The following is a 20,141-nucleotide window of genomic DNA, read 5'->3' on the forward strand; positions in this document are numbered from 1 at the left end:
CACCCGGAGGCTTCAGTTGGTCCAGAATGCAGCTGCGCGGGTGATAGAGGGAGCCACTTGTGGCTCCCATATAACACCAATCCTGCGCAGGCTGCACTGGCTACCTGTGGTCTTCCGGGTGCACTTCAAGGTGTTGGTTATCACCTTTAAAGCGCTCCATGGCATAGGACCACCTTCTGGACCGCTTTCTGCTACCACATGCCTCCCACCAACCGGTACGCTCCCATAGAGAGGGTCTCCTCAGGGTGCCGTCAGCCAAACAGTGTCGGCTGGCGACCCCCAGGGGGAGAGCCTTCTCTGTGGGGGCACCTACCCTCTGGAACGAGCTTCCCCCAGGACTTTGACAACTTCCTGACCTCCGGACTTTTCGCCGCGAGCGGAAGACGTACTTATTCTTCCGAGCAGGACTGGCTTGATAGGGGTTTTTAATTCGTTTTAAATGGGGTTATTTTATATTATGTATTTTATATCTAAATTTAGGCCACATTGAATAAGTTTTTAAAATAGTTTTTATTGTAATATATTGTATTGTTTTTACTTGGCTGTTCACCGCCCTGAGTCCTTCAGGAGAAGGGCGGTATAAAAATTAAAATATTATTATTATTATTATTATTATTATTATTATTATTATTATTATTATTATTATTATTATTATTATTATTATTATTATTATTATGCTGTGATGTGCTTCGAGTTCCGACCATTGACCCTGTGCCAGATGTGACCCCAAGTGTGCCCCCCAGCCAAAGAGGCTGGTGTCCGTGGTGATGGTCAGTCGGGGTGGTTCCCTGAAGCAGGTTCCCCGGGAAATGGCCAGTGAAGCCCACCATTCCAAAGACTCGCGAACATCCGTGGGGAGGACCACTCTCCTGGAGGAGGAACTGATGTGGTTCTGCTGATGCGGTAGGAGCATCCACTGTAGAGGTCTGCTATGGAGACGAGACCACGGTATAATGTCGTAGGTAGATACCATTTTTCCCAACAGTTGTGATAACTGTAGTAAGGGGATAGGACCCACCACTGACAATGAGTTGCTAGATTGGAGAGGCTGTTACGCCTTTCCTCTGAAAGAAAAACCATGGATCGCTCCGTATCAATCACCGTCCCCAAATGAACAATGCGGGAGGATGGGGTAAGGTGACTTTTGTTCCAATTGATAGAAAATCCATGATCTTGTAAGATCTGGATAGTAGTGGACACATCTCTCTCTGCTGATGATAATGAAGATGACATGATCAAGATATCATCAAGGTAGGCTTGAAGCCTAATTGGGGTAGATCGAATGTGGGCCAGAAGAACCGATAAGATTTTTGTGAACGCCCGAGGGGCCGAAGACAGCCCGAAGGGTAAGGCCCTGTATTGGTAATGTTGTCCACGATAACAAAATCGAAGAAATTTATGGTGGGAAGGGAGAATGGGGATGTGGAGGTAGACCTCCGTTAAATCAATAGAGGAGAGGAGGTCACCTGGACGGATATATTCCAGAATAGTCCGAAGTGAATGCATTTTGAATTTGCGGTAAATGATGTGATGGTTGAGGGACTTCAAATCAATAGCCCTCCATCCCCCCGAAGACTTACTCACTACGAACAGCCGAGAGTAAAACCCCTGACCTCTTTGGTCTGAAGGCACAGGTTGAATAGCCCTTATAGAAACCAAATGATTGATGGCCTCAGAAACCTGATGATAGGATTATGAGATACCAGGCAACGCAGAAAGGTGTTCGGGGGGAAGGAGCGAAATTCGAGAGAGAGGCCATATTTAATGGAATTATTGACCCATAGGTCAGAGGTTGAGTTCTCCCATTGAGGCGGAAAAAGCTTAAGGCGGGCGCCAATGGGGGAATCCAAAGAAGCTTCACTTGGAGCGTCTGAAGCCCCTACCCCTGCCACCCTGGAATGGCTTCCTGTTTGAGAATCTAGACCCAGGTCTGACCTGTCCATCTCGGGGCTGGGACCCTCTAGGTGAGAAGTAACGTTGAGAGCGGGGGGGGGGGGGGAACTTCCTGAGTCTGCTGAACGAAATGGCTGGGGACGAAAATACGGTTGCTGGCGAGTTTCTCCTCTCCTAGACAACGATGGGAGTATCTTCCTCTTGTCTTTGGTCTCCACCACGATAGCACCAAAAAGGTTGTCCCCTGGGGGAGGATGCCAGACGCCATTTGCTTCTGGTGTCGGCTTGCCAGTGCCTGAGCCAAAGGAGCCTACGTGAAGCGATAGCCAAACCAATGGCCTTTGCCGAGAATCTGACTGCGTTAAGTGAGGCATCGGCTGAAAACTCCAAAGCAGCCACTATTTTATTAATGTCTTGATGTGACCTGAGATCTGTCGAAGGGATTCTGCCCTGGAGCTGTTTAATCCATAAAAGCGCAGATCGGCTGAAAAATGAGGCCACTGTGGAAGCTCTGACGGACCAGGCAGATGATTGGTGACAGTTTACGATGGTACAGGCTGTGCGTTTCTCCTCCGAACGAAGAGACTCATCCGCTTGACCCGCAAGATGAGAGGAGGTTGTTAGGGCCACTACGGGTGCGTCCACTGAGGGCACTTGTAACAATTTATCCAGCTCTGGGGCCACATTGTAAAACCTTTTGTCCATAGAATTTGGATTGGATCCAGAACCTGGAGACTGCAACTGGCACTGGACTACATCGAGAAGGAGTTTCAGAGCTGGGATGATTTCTGAAACCACAGTGGGTTCTGCAAATAAGTGGCCCGAAGGGTCCTGTGAGGACTGGACAGGTGGGGCAGATGCTGTGACTCCTAGTCCAGTGGAGGTTTGTGCTTTGTAGAGCAAGGACCTAAAAAGGTGTGGTTTAAATAACCCTACAAAGGAGGGCTGGTCCGGGGCCAAACCCTCATTGTCAGAGAGGGCCAGTTCTCTCTCTTCATCATCGGAGAAGGATCCCTGACTAGCGGAATCCAGGGAATGTTCCTGACCATGGTCCCGGTTAGATGACCCTGGGGATGGATCAAACCCATGGGAGGAATGCTTGCGGGAGTGGCCATCTGGGTGATTAGCAGCAGAGCTCTGCTGGAGACACTGTGCCACTCCTTGCCGAATGGCATCTGAAATGTACATGCCAAATGAGTCTGGCAATTGAAGAATGGGCTGCTGTGGTAATTGAGGTGTGTTAGACATTGAAGATTGAGTCATCATTGGTAAGGGATTAGCATTACAGATGTTAGAAGATTGTTGGGTTGAAGCTGGCAAGGCCTGAAATAGGGCTGCTGCCTCTGATTGGGCCTGAAAGTTCTGAAACAAAGGAGCCACTGGTGTCAGGGGCCTTGGGGCCTGTTGGTCAGAGCCCGGGAGCATCGGAAATAAGGATACTGCCTCCGATTGGGGTTGAAAAAGAGGACCTCCTTCAGAGGTGGAGGGCAAGCTCATAGCCCCCGATCGGTCAGGAGACCAGGCCCCAGCATTTGAGGGGGCGGTAGGCAGCGAATCAAGAGGAATCCTTTGAGGAGAGACTTCCTCTGGGTTAGGCCGTATTGATTTGCTGGTTCTTTTTAATGATTTAGTGATGACTTTCTCTAGGGCCTTATGGCGTTGTTCCTCTGCTCTGGAACTGGGCTTGGGGTTCTTGTCGTTTTTATTGAGGACCACTAATGAGGAAGGAGAGACCTCTGAGGGACCCTCTCCTGGGTCGCTAAAATGGCGGCTACGGCCTTTGTTTTTGGATCCCTTGATAGGAGCTGTGCAATTGGGGTTCGCCATTTTAAAACGCTCTCCCGCCAAAATTAACCATCCCAAACTTGAGGAAAATAGTTGGGAAGAAAGTACTCACGACCTCTTCAACTCACCCACAGCACTCTCTTCAAATCTTTATCCTCGGGAGGCCGAAAAATTTTTTGCTCAAAATTAAGGACTCAGCAGTATCGCTCGCCGCAAGGGCTGCCAACGCAATAGAATTTGGCGTGGAAGCCTCTGACGCCGTGCTAGCCGCTTTGTGTGTGCGGCTGCCTGCTCGCTGTGGAATCCCGGCTGAGTAAGGAGAGAGAGAGGTCTCCCTGATCGCTTGCCGATCTGGCTGCAAAGGCGATAAAGAGAAGCTGGCGAGGAGTCCTCCAACGCCGCGGCTAGCCGGTTTAAAAAAAAAAGGGAGGAAACAAATATGCGGCTGCCTGCTCGCTGAGGTGACTAATAGTGAGCCTTCTGGGTGCACGTCGGGGCAAGCCCGTGGTCGCTGACCCAGGAACTGCCGGCTGGCCAACTAAGGCCGATGGAACCGGCCCTCAGCAGAATCTGGCTGAAGAGCTCTTCGCGCTGGTAAGGAGATGTAGTTGTTTATAATTAATTTTACAGTTTGCTAGATGGAGAAAGCTACGACACTAGTGGTCTTGGGAAGGACCGAGTCGAAAAGCTGGAGAAGGCTAGAGGAGGCGGGGCTTATTAACATTTCTGCAGACTTGGTCCTACGGCAAGCCAGAGGATTTTCCCCAAACCTGACCGCCGTTTCCCCCGACATTGAGAACGGTCTTATACACAAGTATGTCATCATCATTTTATCCATTGTCTATCCCAGAGCTGTCAAACTCCCAGCCGCGGGCAGGATGCGTCATGCGCTGGCCACGCCCACGCCTGGTTTAGCAAAGGGAGAAAAAGTCCTGATACATCATGTAATGACGCCGTGACAACGTGAGTTTGACACCCCTGGTCTATCCACTGCAGGATGAAGGCCTCTTCCGCATGTTTCCAACCAATATGTTCTGAGTGTGTAATGTACAGTATGTATGTATGTATATATGTATGTATGTATGTACAAGTATGTAATGATGTGTTATCTTGAACTGTTTGACTTGTTTCTCATGTTATATCAAGAAATGTTGATAATTCATGGATGTAGAGATATTCAGAGCTATTTTCCAGCTCTTCACAAATTTATTCCCATTCTTTCTCCTGATACCGCACAGAATTATTATATGCTTATGTTGTGATAACAATAGCATTTAGACTTATATACTGCTTCACAGTGCTTTACAGCCTTCTCTAAACAGTTTACAGAGTCAGCATATTGCCCCCAACAATATGGGCCTTTAGTTTACCGACCTCGGAAGGATGGAAAGCTGAGTCAACATTAAGCTGGTGAGATCTGAACTGCCAAATTGCAGGCAGCCAGCAGCCCGCAGAAGTAGCCTACAGTACTGCATTCTAACCACTGAGCACCATGGTGATGATTCCTTTAGCAAACTTTTAAACTACAGATTATTAATTATTTATTAACTTTTAAAATCTAAGCAATAGATCTTCATATTTACTAGAGACCATAATCAAATTGAATTCAAAATTATAAAGAAAATGATAGATCACGTCTCATTTCTAAAAGCGTACCTAAAATGGTATGCCTTTTCTGTTCAATGTGCCTTCAAAGTATACAGATAACAAAGCTATAGAAAAACAAATCGAGAAGAAAATGCTATTCTTCGAAACTACAGGTTATATAAATGCTATCAAAGAAACTCAGTTGTCTTTTTATTTGTTAGGCAATTTTATAAGAGGTATTAATAAGATTTATTTTCCAGGGTGAAAACTATAATTTCATTTCTTTTTATATAACATATATTATGGAATCATTGTATGCAGTGATTGTATGCATGGAACTTATCCAGTCTATTCCTTTCCCAGTGAAGCAACCCACTGTTACAGCATTCTGGACAGGCTCTGTTTAAATATCTTCAGCAAAGGAGAATTCACTGCTTCTGAGGTAATCTCTTTCATTATTAAAGAGTTCTTAAGGTTAGAAACAATTTCTTGATGTTCAGCTGAAAGCTTGTTCCTTACAATTTAAAACTCTCATCTTTTTATTTTTTTATTTATTTTTTTATTTATTCAAATTTGTATACCGCCCTATCTCCCTAGGGACTCAGGGCGGTGCACAGGCAAATAAAATACATATAAATACAAAAATAAAATATCCATTAAAAAACTTATTAGATGCAGCCAGATAATTAAAAACAATATATATAATAAAACCCATTAAAATCTACATTTAAAAACCTAATCCAGTCCTGCGCAAACGAATAGATGTGTTTTAAGCTCGCGGCGGAAGGTTCGGAGGTCCGGAAGTTGACGAAGTCCTGGGGGGAGTTCATTCCAGAGGGTGGGAGCCCCACAGAAGGCCCTTCCCTGGGTGTCGCCAGGCAGCACTGCCTAGCCGACGGCACCCTGAGAGTCCCTCTCTGTGAGAGCGCACGGTCGGTGAGAGGTATTCGGTAGCAGCAGGCGGTCCCGTAAATAGCCCGGCCCTATGCCATGGGCGCTTTAAAGATAGTTACCAACACCTTGAAGCGCACCGGAAGCCACAGGTAGCCAGTGCAGTCTGCGCAGGAGAGGTGTCACATGGGTGCCACGAGGGCTCCCTCTATCACCAGCGCAGCCGCATTCTGAACTAACTGAGCCTCGGATGCCCTTCAAGGGAGCCCCATGTAGAGAGCATTGCAGTAATCCAGGCGAGGCGTCACGAGGCGTGGTGACCGTGCATAGGGCATCCCGGTCTAGAAAGGCGCAACTGGCGGACCAGGCGAACCTGGTAAAAGCTCTCCTGGAGCGGCCGTCAAATGATCTTCAAAGACAGCCGTTCATCCAGGAGGACGCCTGTTGCGCACCCTCTCCGCCGGGGCCAATGACTGCCCCGACAGTCAGCCGAGGACTCAGCTGACTGTACCGGGATGCCGGCATCCACAGCCACTCTGTCTTGGAGGATTGAGCTTGAGCCTGTTTCTCCCCATCCAGACCCGTCGGCCTCCAGACACGGGACAGCACTTGATAACCGTTGGGGTGGCCCGGTGTGAAAAGTACAGCTGAGTGTCATCAGCGTACAGCTGGTACCTCACACCGAAGCCACTGATGATCTCACCCAGCGGCTTCATATAGATGTTGGACAGGAGGCGAGAATCGACCCCTGCGGCACCCCACAAGTGAGGCGCCTCGGGGCCGACCTCTCCCCTCCCGTCAACACCGTATGCGACCGGTCAGAGAGATAGGAGAACCACCGATAAACAGTGCCTCCCACTCCCAATCCCTCCAACCGGCGCAGCAGGATACCATGGTCGATGGTATCAAAAGCCGCTGAGAGGTCTAATAGGGCCAGGGCGGAGGAACACCCCCTATCCCTGGCCCTCCAGAGATCATCCACCAACGCGACCAAAGCCGTCTCAGTGCTGTATCTGGGCCGGAAACCGGACTGGAACGGGTCTAGATAGACAGTTTCCTCCAGGTGCTGGGGAAACTGACATGCCACCACACTCTCTACAACCTTCGCCGCGAAGCGAAGGTTGGAGACCGGACGATAATTACCTAAAACAGCCGGGTCCAGGGAGGGCTTCTTGAGGAGGGGCCTCACCACCGCCTCTTTCAAGGCGGCCGGAAAGACTCCCTCCAACAAAGAAGCACTCGTAATTGCCTGGAGCCAGCCTCGTGTCACCTCCTGAGAGGCCAGTACCAACCAGGAGGGGCACGGGTCCAGTAAACACGTGGTGGCATTCTATCTACCCAGCAACCTGTCCATGTCCTCGGGAGCCACAGGGTCAAACTCATCCCAAACAATGTCACCAAGACCGCCCTCAGACGCCCCATCTGGATCCCCGCAATTTTGGTCCAGACCGTCCCGAAGCTGAACGATTTTATCGTATAGATAACCGTTAAACTCGTCAGCACGTCCCTGCAACGGGTCATCCCGCTCCCCCTGGTGAAGGAGGGAGCGAGTCATCCGAAACAGGGCGGCCGGGCGGTTATCTGCCGACGCAATGAGGGACGAGACATAGCAACGTCTCGCTTCCCTCAGTGCCACAAGGTAGGTCCTACCATAGGACCTCACTTGTGTCCGATCAGCCTCTGAATGACTTTTGTCTTATGTTCTGAAATAACTCTGGCAAGTTATTTTCCATTTAACATATGAAAGCCCTTCGGATACTTGAAGATAACCACATATCTCCCCCAAGGCCTTCTCTTCTCTAGGCTAAACATATCCACTGTCTCCAACTGTTCTTCCAGTCTTTCCTTCCAGGAATTTATCATTATAGTTGTTCTCCTTTGGACACGTTCTATTTATCAATGTTCTTCTTAAAATACACTGCATAGAAACAGACACTAAAACTGTTACACTATTCCCAAAGTTTGAAATAATATCCTATACAGTAAAATGCTTCGGCTTGCTAGAAAATTTAGGAATTGATATAAATATTAAAGGAGAAACATTCACTTTTGAAAGTCACTTTCCATTTTTAAAATAAAATAATTAAATAAACATGTAGGACCATGGTACTGCAATAATGTATAGAAACAGACTTCAAAATTGAAGTGTGGATCATTAAACGTAAACATTCTTACAAGATATTTTGGCAAGTCTTCATAGCTCTGGTGAACGACTAGCTCTATTCTTCAAATCATATTCTTTAAAAAGTATGTATTCCTATAGCATAGTCTAAGTCAGAGGTCCCCAACCTTTCGGACCTCAGGGACCACTAAATTCATAATTTTAAATCTCGTGGACCAGCTGGATGGCCGGATGGATGGATGTGGCTAGGTAGTCATGTGACTGGGTGGCCATGACCAACTTGATGTCATTCACGTCGAGGGGCACCTCACCGGCCTCTACTCACCCCTCCCCTCCTATCCACTCCTCCCGTCTGCCCGGGCTCCTTAGGGCCCCAACAGGAAGCAGTTGTTAGAGCTAAGCAGCCACCATGTGAAAGAGTTGGCAAACAGCTGGCTCAGTTCAAATTGGATCTGATCGAGAAAGAGCCTCAGTGCAAGCACCTCACTGAAGACTACGAGCATAGGCTTTCCAAGCAGAGGGAAGACCTGCAGGAGTGCAAGGCCAGATATTGGCGCCTAGAGGCTCAGCGGGCTGAGATGGTCAGCCAGTTCCAGGCCATGATGCAGTCCCACTAGAACAAGGCCCTCCGGCTCTTCGCCACCAGCAGCACTTCCCTCCAGCCTTTGCCCAAAGCCCCACACCAGGAGGCTGAAGCAGACCCCAACCCACACAAAAAGACCCTGAAGGGAGAGACTCTCTGCAGCAACACAAGCGTTCATTGCATGTCTCCAGTCCAGGGGCCAAAGTTTGAGGACCCCTGATTTAGTGCAATATAAAAAATGCAAATAATTTTTCTGGGGACCACCAAAATTTTCTCGCGGACCACCAGTGGTCCACGGACCACCAGTTGGTGACTGCTGGTCTAAGTATCATATTTAAGAACAAGAAATAAAGCATCAAATAAATATAGAAACAGAATGAAATCGTAATAACTTATTAGCTTGCAGAATGGGAATTTGAACATAATAAACTAATAACTTATGCTAATTACATTTTGCCATACCCAGATATCAACAAGTCTGCAATATTAAAAGTAATTAGAGTTGCTATGCACATTTGTTTTATAATCCAAGCAACAGAATTACACATCACTATTTCATAGAGAAAAATATAATCCTTCAATGAAGTTGAACATTAGTAATTTCAGTACCTTTGACCTTCCTTTGCTTTTCACTTTATGCTATCCCAAATAAGGATAATAAAACAAAGATAAGCTTAATCATGATATACATTGCAAGAAATCTTACCGTGAAACTATTGTTGACGTTTTTAGTGCTAGATTCTGCCACACTGGCATCTGTCAGATCCACCTCATCAAAAATAATTGACTGGAAAATTTTAAAAAGGTAAGAATTAATTCAAGAACAAAAAGAAAGTCTAATACATAAAATTTGGAGATTAAAAGAACTATTATGGGTAATTTCTTCACAAGAGATTCTCTCACCTATTTAACCGGAAGGATAGCTAAATCTTTTAGAAGTGGCTGATGGACTGAATGAATGGCAACGTAATCTATCCAAATGGTGCAATTAGGGTCTATGCTCTACGATGGCATGGACAGTCTATATGCATTTCCACCAGACATGTTCTATGACTCAAAACACCATATAAAAGCAGAGAAGCAAAATGCTGCCTATGCCTAAGATTATACTGGATATAATGACCTTATACTTCTACTATCCCACCATCTCTTTTGTTCACCAGCAGACATTTCATCTGCCCTCTGGTGTTATTGTGGAAACTGGCTCTTGAAAGTTCCTTATGCATAAAACAGATGGCAGACTCGTTAAAAAAGAACTATTCAAACTAAAAGTACATTAAAAAGGCCTAAAATATTATGAATTATTTTTTTAAATAATACAATCTTACTGCAAGGCTTTATTTTGTGCACTTCTTCCATTGGAAGTCCCACCCTTTCTTGTATGGTGATTTGTATGTATGGTTGAAAAAGAACTGCTTTAGTAGGCGAAACTTGAGAGGAAGAGAGAAACAAGGTATCAGGTGATTCACCCTTTTGTAAATGGAATAAAAATCTAAAGTCCATCTGCCCATCTGCCTCTAATTGCTCTTTTGAGCAGTGGAAGTTGGGTACTTCTCAAAGCTATATCTGTCTTTCAATCTGTACCAATCACCATACAAGAAAGGGTGGGGCTTCCAATGGAAGAGGTGTACAAAATGACTCCTTGCACTAAGACTGTATTATTTTAAAAATTATTCATAAATATTTTAGGCCTCTTTAACTTACTTTTGTTGAAATGGTATTACATTTTCCAGGCTTACATATAAGCTTGTGAAAAGATGCCACTGTTTCAAGAAATCTGTTTTTTAAAATTAGTGTAACTATTAAGATATGGAACAAATCTTATGCTCAAGTATCTAGAGCAGGGGTATCAAACTCAAGGCCCATGGGCCAGATGCGGCCCACAACATGGTCAGATCCGGCCCATGCAGCTGTCCTGGAAACAATAAGGGTCCGGCCCACATCACTTCAGGATGGCCCAACCCATCCCTGCAGGCACGCATGTACACAGGAGGTGGCGGGTGTACAGGCCAGCCCATGCCATCCCAGCAAATGCGCGTGAGCACAGGAGATGGGCACCTATGCACCCGCTGGGATAGGGTGGGCCGGGTCTGTGTGCATGTGCGCCCGCCTCCTTCTGTGTGCACGCATGCCTGCCGGGATGGCATTGCCCAGGCCAAACGACATGCACGTCCGCCGGGATGGCATGGACAGGATCGAAGCGATGCTGGCCGGCCCCTTACCATTTCCAGGACGGCCACCCTTACCAGACTTTCAGGTGTGTGTGGGGGAGAGGCGTCCAGCAGCAGGGGCTCCGCAGCTAGCCCTCCAAGAAACAGGCATGGGGGTGGCAACACTGGCAGCAGGCAGAGTGGGGGGAGAGACATATGATGTGCCTGCTGGGACAGGGCAGGTGGCTGCCCAGCGCATCCAGCAGGCTGGACCATGTGCCTCTCCCCTGTACCTCTGCCTTCAGATATTGCTGCCACTGCGGGCAAAGACAAAGTGAGGAGGGTGTGGGGCAGTGCTGCCTAGTCCGTCCCATCACTTTTGGCTTGCAGTTGGAGAGCAGGTCACCGCTGGTCATCTCCTTGGCCCCTTCGCAGGTCTTGCCCTTGGCCACCAGTGAAGCATGTTCCCCTTGTGCACCCAATGCACTTTGGCACCACTGAGGCCACCAGCAGCTTGTGCAGGTCCATTAGGCTACTGCCATCACTGCCTGGAGCACCAAGTCCACCCAGCCTGAAGGAGGCAAAGCAGCCAGCTAGAAAGGCCGAGTAGAAGTGGTAAAAGCACGCCAATTCCCAGCAGGCAAAAGGTGGCCACCACGAGTGAGGAAAGCTTGATCCGCATCAGTGCTATGGCTGCCCAAGCTCAGCCGGGATCGTGTGCCTTCCCCACCATCTCTGTGCTTTACCACCTCTCCTCAGCCTTTCTAGCTGGCCCCTTTGTCTCCTTTAGGCTGAGTAGGCCTGGTGCTCTGGGCGGCAACGGCAGCTGCCTAATGGACCTGTGCAAGCTGCTGGTGGACTCAGTGGTGCCAAAGTGCATCGGGTACGCAAGGGGAACGTGCCTTTATAGCTGACTGCTTCGCCTCCTTTGGGCTGGGTGGGTCTACTGAGTGGAGGAGTAGAGATCCCCAATAACATGCCTCCTTCACCAGGACTGCTCAGCAAGAAAAGCTGAGTTCCACCCTGCCCTGTGAGGCAGTAGCTCCAGAGCGTCTTTGGGGTGCTGCCTGACTGACATAGTTGCTTCAGACAAAGCCCCTGAGGCTGCGGTCCCTTCCCTTGACTGAAGGCAGCCTTCTGTCTTGCAGGGGGTCCCGCTGCATCTCTGTTCTGAACTGATGATTGCAGCCAAATTTCCTGGAAGACATGGCTTGGGGTAGTGAGGTTTCCCTCTGTGAGAACAGGCGAGTTGACATGCCTAGGGCTCAAAGGCCCTCTTCCTCCAGCCTTGGGATAGGTGCCACTTTCTATCCCACCCCGTGCCCCCCTTCAGGGAAGCCTGGTGGGGCATCAAGTGTTGTGTCTCATAGCAGACAGGCAAATGCCACACCCTCCCCCACTTCTTGTAGTGACTGCTGGCAAAGCGCCCCTCTGGTGTACCCACTACTGCAGTTGGGTGCTGTTGTGTCTGCCGGGCCCCCTGCCAGAAAGTGACTCGGAAAGTGAGGGGGAAGGGCCATCAGGACTTACCTCTGGAGCACTGGCTTCCCTGGCTCAGCTCCAGGAGCCAGAGGCAGGCCAGGTGGAGGAGATAACGAGGCCTCCGTCCCCTGACTCTTCCCCCCCCAGGCCACGCCTCCAGACCCGGCTGATGGCAATCAGGCCTGGCTGGACCTAAGTTTCGTAGGCAGGAGAGGCGGGAACAACAGAAGCAGGGGTGGGGCAGGCCTAGGAAGTGCTGAGTCATGGAGTCACACCCCACAGGATGTAAAAGCAGCAAGGGCTGCTATACCACTTCGTGGCGAGCCACTTACCACTTCTAGAGGGAGAGAACTAGAGCTGAAGTACTGTTTGTTCCTGGTTTCCTGGTTGACTCATCGGCATCAAGAAAGGTAACAGAGACACTTGGCAGATGCTCGCTAGTTTGCTGCCAGAGCTGATAGTTGCTAGCTAATTAAGTCATCGCTCGTGTCTCCCGGACTGAGGAGGGGGACAGAACAGGTGCGTGAGAACACACTCCATGTGCAGGCCAAAGGCAAGACTGAGTGGGCTGAGGAGATGATGGCCAGCGGCGACCTGCTCTCCTACCGCAAGCCAAAAACAGACAGTGGGGCGGAGTAAGTGCATCCAGTGGTCCACATCATGTTCCTTCCCACTGCCTCTGCTTGCTGCTTGGACAGCCAACCCAGTGCTGTGGTGGCACTGTGCTCCGAAGCCAGCTGAGGGGCCAAAAGGCTGTGTCTACAGCTGGAAACCATTCCATTCCTCCCACACACAAAGAGTGGCAAACGCACAGTGGCTGACAGGTTTCTGGCTGTAGCTCCCCTGCCCCCTGCCTCGCCTCACCTCATCTTGGGGGGCAAGCCTCCCACTCAGCGCTCCACCCATCGGATACACCTGGATTCCCTCCCCAACCCCACCCAAACTCACAGGCACCACCCACGCAAGTGACATCAAGAGGGCCATGCCCCCTGGTCATGCCCAGTCAATTGTGACCACTCCAACCACACCCCTTCCCTTGGCCATACCCTCTTCCCACAGCCCACGGAGGACAACCACAATGCTGTTCTGGCCCTCAATAAAATTGAGTATGACACCCCGATCTAGAGGGATTTGATTCCTAGCAGATCTCCTCACTTATAAAAATACAAGCTCTTCGTATCTAGAAGCATTTTTATAGACAAATATACTTCAAAACAAAAAACTTTAAAAGTTGTATTCTTTATATGACACAAGGTCAAAACTTGAACAGAAGCTCACTAGAATTCTCCACTTCAATCTACTGCTATATGAAGTCCTGACACAGCAAACTTGTTTCAACTGAAGAGTTTTCCACATATCTAGAAAATACTAACAGCTCAGCTTCATCTGGTGAATATTCAAGTTATTATTCATAATAAATTTAAGGTGTCTTTTCATTATAATTAATTTTTCCTAAAACTAATTTTTGCCAAGAAGAGATTGTGAAACAAAGCCAAGTAAATAAAGTTATTACTCTTAATGACTATGGTAACTACGTTATCAAGTGCTTCCAATATCCAGCATGAGAAGAATTCTGTATTAGATTCAGCTTTGTTATATAGAATAAAACTTGAAAGAGCATAGGCCCTATTGCATAGAGGTGGAATTTATAATAAAATACAATATTATACCATTTATATCATATTTTTCTGATTTAATGTTGTCAAGATTTTACAGTATCTCCAAATACATTAGGAGCATTTCAATATTATTGTTCTAAAACTAACTGTATTCCTATGGGTAATAAAAAAGAAATGTGTGATCCAATTTTAATATTTATAGTTAAATGGGGTAGTAACATACCTTAGCAGTTTTTGCGTAGTACAAAGTTCGTCCTCTCAATTTGAAATATCGTCTTTTCCACCGCTGGAAGGAATTGGTTTGCTTCATCAATATGCCCTCTTTAATAATAGTCTGGAAGCCAAAAAAAAATCAATAATGTTTTACATACAGCCCATTTATCAGTACTTTCTCCTCTTCCATAACAAACAGAAGTATTGCTGAGGTTGATAAAAATATTATTTGACTGCCCTCTGCTGGAAATAACTAACACATATTTGATCTGTAAATCTTTTCTATATCCAAATGCAAGAAACAATTGCTTCAATGTATAGAAGACATTATCATGCTATGAGAATACAATTCATTCAGCAAAAATTATCTTAGTCATACTACCAGACTGTAAAGAAAGCTCAGGCTAAGGCCAGCCCTGTCAATCCAGCCTAAACTCTGATGTGACTTGTTTTAATAAAATTAGCACACAGCACGACACCTCATGTAAACCTACCAGCATTTGACTGCCACAGGAAACAATCTGCATATTTAATAAATGAGAAGGACAACAATAAAGAAGCAGAGAGGCAATCAATCTGGCTCCCCACCCCCCCACCCCCAATATTCTTGTCCTGTCCCCTTGCTTATTGGCTGGCTGACTGCCATTTCTCAGGCTGAAGTACCAAGCCTATCTTTACAGTTTTGCCTCCCCCCAGTCCCCGTTCCTCCACATCTAACCACACTCACACACACATCCTCTACACCCCCTTTCACATAATATTCATATTCACCTATAATGATATTTTTATCTGCATTTAGTCACTTTTCCTTAAATAAGAAAATTAGCTCAATGGGGAAAAAGTCAATAAATAATGGAAGATAGATAAATCTTTAAAACAGATGGAAGTTTTCAAACCAGATGCAATGGGATCTGGCATTAACCGACCAATGCAGAGCTTCTATCAGCAGTAAGTGGCACAATATCTAGTTTAAATGCTTCACTTAGCACTCTCTTCAATTCAATTCAAGCAGTTCAGCCCAGAAACAAAAAATTTAAAAAATATTGAAAGAATTTCATAACATATTTTGTTAATTCATTCTTTATTTGAAAATAAGAATGCAACAGGTATGAAAGATAGCGGTGTTTTCAATTTATTTCAATTTTTATTTTTAAGAGTGATTTAAAAACAACTGTTGCTTAATACCATTATACTTAACAATGAATGTAATCACTAAGATCAATAGTATAAATCTTATTACATCGTCCTAATAAAATCATGTCCTACTATATGAAACGATCTATAATTTAAGGTAGTTATATAGTTTGAAGATTCTTAAAAAATCTTTTAACATTAAATTTATAAAAATAACTAGGTCCAAACTATTATCTTTAGATATTCTACACATGCCCAACTATTTTAATATGTTGTTGCATATCAAGGTCTCCAACTCTTAAAAATACCCTTTAATAGAGAGATAAATTATCTAAAGTGTCTGTTCTTCTTAACTGCTTTCATTGTTTCCCTTGCCAACTGCTTTCTCAGTAATTATGGGGAAAAACAGCATAAAATCATCACCTAATTTGTTTATAGAAGAATATACATTCTAATTTTATTAAATTAAAAACCAAATCAGAACTCTTAGGACAAAAAAAGAATCACCACTATAACCTACCAGGCAGCCTACACCTGCCTTCTAAGTCAAGATAACCTAAACTAAAAACAGTGAAATATTACTATAACTAATTTCCTGTTAATGGCATTAAATGGGACAGAAACAGGGGTGAAATGCTCCCGGTTTAGACTGGTTCAGCCAAGCTGGTAGCGATGATGGCTGGTGGTTCGGAGAACTAGTAACAATGGCGGCTCGAGGCTCCGCCCATCTGCCGTCATTGGTTTTTACCTCAGCGTGTGCATGTGATGCGCATGTGTGCACGAGCGAAGCAAGCGCGTGGGGTGCATGCACTTCCGAACCAGTAGGGAAGGTAAGTAGATTTCACCCCTGGACAGAAACCTTGGATTTCCTATCTTTATCAGTGATAAAATGGAGAAAACTCATTCATACTTTTCAGGGACAAAATATAGAAGAGTTAGCAAATAGGGTTTGCTTCGTTGACCTGAGCTGCCTCAAAGAAGCTAAGCATATTCAGACCTGGTTATATTGAGAACAATGGCTCTGAACTAGACTGGAAAGTAAAAAAAAACTTCAAAAAAAGCAATGCTGAATGGCTTTTTATAAGAAAACAATACAGTTACTGTACTCATAGGCACCACTTCAACATGAGACATATACCTTTTTATAGTCTAGGTTCATCACTAGCAGATGGCATCCATTATTATAATCTTCAAAATTATATAATAGAGTACATTAAAGCACTAAAAATGGATGTTATTAAGCCTGACTGCCATTAATTTCCCACACCTCCATGTATTTTTCAAGGCAATAGCAAAGAAATTATTTGCTTCTGCACTTTTATATGTTTTTTTGTTAACATCTCAGTTTAGCCTACAATCTTGATATCTTCTGGTAATCTCTCACTATCTATCCACCAATAAGGCTATGCAGAGCTTTGATTAGATTTGAAAGAGGATCTTAGAAACATAATAAGTTTGTGCATCTCTTGAAAACAACAGCTACTAGAGGATGTCAGAAAAAGACAATGTTGCTTAAAGAGCTGCATACAGGTCCTTTATTCTAATTCTGAAGCACCTTTTAAATTTGATGCACTGCAATAAATAAGGCCCAAATCTGTTTAGCTTATGAAGATTAACTATGGTCAGTTAGATGCTGCCCCCTAGCCTGGCTTTACTAAAGCAAGGCACTACAGAACGGACATACAAAAATCTCTTCAATAAATTTTACAACTCTTCATAGGATGTGTATGTTCAAAAATCAGCCAGCTTTTTTTTAAAAAATTATGAGACAGAACCATATGTATTCTTCCTACCCTATAGCTAAAACAGACAAAAAGGCCAACTACCCTGACTACTATAAGGATACTCAAATCATAATGAAGTCATCTCTTAGGTTAAATTATATATGCAGTTCATACTACAATTTGCCATAAATCAGCAATAAGGATTCTGTACAATTTCAACTAGCAAAATGCATAAATGAGCCATTAGATGAAGTTGAAATTAACAAAATTATATTTTCCAAAACAAAATTTGCCTTATAACAAGAATCAAGTATTTTTCAGATAAATTTTAATAATTGCTTCCTCCCCAAATAAAGAAAGAACAAGCTATATTTTGGATGAAAACAATAGAAAGACATGTATTATTACAAGTATTTAAAACTGGTGAAACATAATCAAAGCTTGAATACTAAAAAAGATTGACAGAGGAACAACTGGAAGTACAAGGTGAATTATTTAGCTCTTATAAATGATCATAGAATTAAATTTGTTTTTAATTTGATTTTACATTTTATTAGCCTGAAATTTGCTAGATTAATATTTTGTATCCTACTACTACTTCATTCTGTTTAAATTTATGTCCACCCATGTTTCCCAGCCAGCCAGGGTGTTTATTCACATCTACAGAACAAACTCACCTGTGCAAATGTTGAGTACTCTTCCATCTCTTTTAAATATTGGCTTTTCAAAACAAAATAAAAATCACCGCTATCTCCCCAAAATTATGGAGAACAGCATGCACTTTCCCTTAATTAAAAAGAAACCAGGGGATTTTTCCAGTATTAGAATATTTACAGGACCTCCATAGGTGCATGACTTAGATATGAAAAACTAGCAAAAATGATGTCACTGTGATTAGGCTGCCTCTTTCAAAACACAGATGCTGCTGGGGGAGAAAAATGAGCTTGTAGTTTACAGCTGCCCATCTCTGCAAGAGAGCTGCTGTTCTATTTATAGTCAGGCAGCTTAGAAAAGACTTTGGTGGGTTTGGGCGGAAAAGGCCAGAGATAAGATCAAAATGACTTTATAGCATTTTTCTTTTTTTATACATTGCTCCTTTTCTATAGTTTGTTGATTTCCCAGTTAGCAGTATTCGGTCTTTTCAATTCTAGGGAATGCTTTTTGAACCACCAAGAATTGAGGTGAAAGCAAAGTAGTACTTTTTGTCTCCCTAAACAATCTTTAAAAGAAATAGGACTCCATGTTCACAGCATATTTTTAGGTATCACATGTGGGCAGTTATCCACAGTCCATGGCTAAAGAGGAGAAACCTATTATTCTGCCTCCTCACTCAAAAATGAGCAAGCACTATTATAAGAATTTCTACATGCTCTCAGTAACTATCAGCTAGTCATAAGAAATAATGCATTTTAATTACCTTGGTCATTGGTAGCCAATGCAAGCACCAATTAAAAATTAAAATTATTATCAAGAATTTGCATTTCAACAATGTTACTTGGGTCCCAAAGAATGCAATGAGGTACCCACATAAGAATGAATAATTGCTAACAATCATGCTGTGTCTTCTTTCCTGTTTCACAAGCAAGAGCATTGTATTAAGTGTTGTAGTTAAGATCTAAGTCTAGATCACCAAGTAATAATACTTTCCCTTTCAGATGAAAAGGAAGGAAATAATGTTTATTTTTTTAAAAAAATCCCTCCTGGTTAGTTGATCTGCTCTAGGAGATAACAGATGAGAAATATTTTATATTTACAACTTAGCCATTGTGTAGATTCAAGTATCTGTGGCTAGATTCAAGTAATAGTGATTTGCCAGTTCAGTAAATAACATTAATGAGGTGTAAAACAATGCATTATGCAATATATACACACATGCTGTTACTTATAAATAATAATTTAGGATAATCTCATCAAATGATACTCCTATGAGTTCTGCAATGTCTTCTAATAAAGAAAAAATAATAATTTTGGAAAAGAAGTATTTTTGCAATGTCTTCTGAGCAAAGTGAAAAACAACCCTTTTGAAAAAGAGCTCAAGAAAAGTACCGTATATACTCGAATATAAGCCGATCCGAGTATAAGCCGAGGTCCCCAATTTTACCCCAAAAACTGGGGTAAACTGGGGACTCGAGTATAAGCCGAGGGAGGGAAATGAGGCAGCTACCGGTCAGGGAAAGCCTCCCTCCCTCAGCCGAGAAGGCTGGCGGCTCCCCCGCCCCGCCCTCTCACTGCACCGGCAGGGCTTCCCCGCGCTAATGCAAAAGCCCGCCAAGTTTGCACCATCTGGTATAATGTGAAAAAAAGAAGAAGAAAAAAAACTTGAGTATAAGCCGTATATACTCGAGTATAAGCCGAGGGGACGTTTTTCAGCACAAAAAACGTGCTGAAAAACTCGGCTTATACTTGAGTATATACGGTAATTGTTCTTGCTTCCTTAACATATGCATCGTTACAGTATCTCTTCTGCAGTTGCAAGATTTTTCTTTCAAAATTTTATCTATTTCTTTTCAATAATGGATCCAATATAAAGTACCGTAATAACATCTTCTATTACTATCTGAGCAAAAGCCACTTGTTCATATAGATGAGCATAAAGTCATCCCCTGAATTTAAGAAACTGAATGCTAAGCAGGTGAAAACAAAAAAATAAAAAATAAAAAATAAAGCAACTGTGAATATGTCTTTCTCACTGGTGTTGGAAAGTTAATTCAAACTGTAATGTAAGTCTTTGCAAATAGAGAGCACAAACTACATTGTTTCTGAACTCTATTATTGTTTCCACTTTCTGGAAGAACAATCTGAAAAAATCTGGAACAAATATGGCTGTGTGTGTCATTTTGGCAACCCTGCACAAAAGCTCAACATACACCAATTAAACAATAAAAATTGCCTAAATTCCTTACCCTTACCCTAACCCTTATCTTAATTTCTATTTTCAGCTAAGAACTATTTTCTACA

At 44.2% G+C, this 20,141-nt stretch overlaps 1 protein-coding gene across 2 annotated transcripts in view; it reads right to left on the reverse strand.

The window, feature by feature from the left end:
- DGKD (diacylglycerol kinase delta) overlaps window positions 1-20,141 on the reverse strand; it is an 83,620-nt gene that overhangs the window by 50,575 nt on the left and 12,904 nt on the right. Inside the window, exons 2-3 of one of the 2 annotated variants that reach the window (XM_058189198.1) lie at window positions 14,336-14,446; window positions 9,568-9,648 (exon numbers count right to left, since the gene is read on the reverse strand). In XM_058189198.1, coding sequence (XP_058045181.1) covers window positions 9,568-9,648; window positions 14,336-14,446 — 192 coding nt within the window. Of the gene's footprint in view, window positions 1-9,567; window positions 9,649-14,335; window positions 14,447-20,141 lie in introns of those variants that run through there. The other variant, XM_058189199.1, reaches the window with a different exon arrangement.

The sequence above is a fragment of the Ahaetulla prasina genome, chromosome 6 (genome assembly GCF_028640845.1).
Source record: "Ahaetulla prasina isolate Xishuangbanna chromosome 6, ASM2864084v1, whole genome shotgun sequence".
Lineage (NCBI taxonomy): Eukaryota > Metazoa > Chordata > Lepidosauria > Squamata > Colubridae > Ahaetulla > Ahaetulla prasina.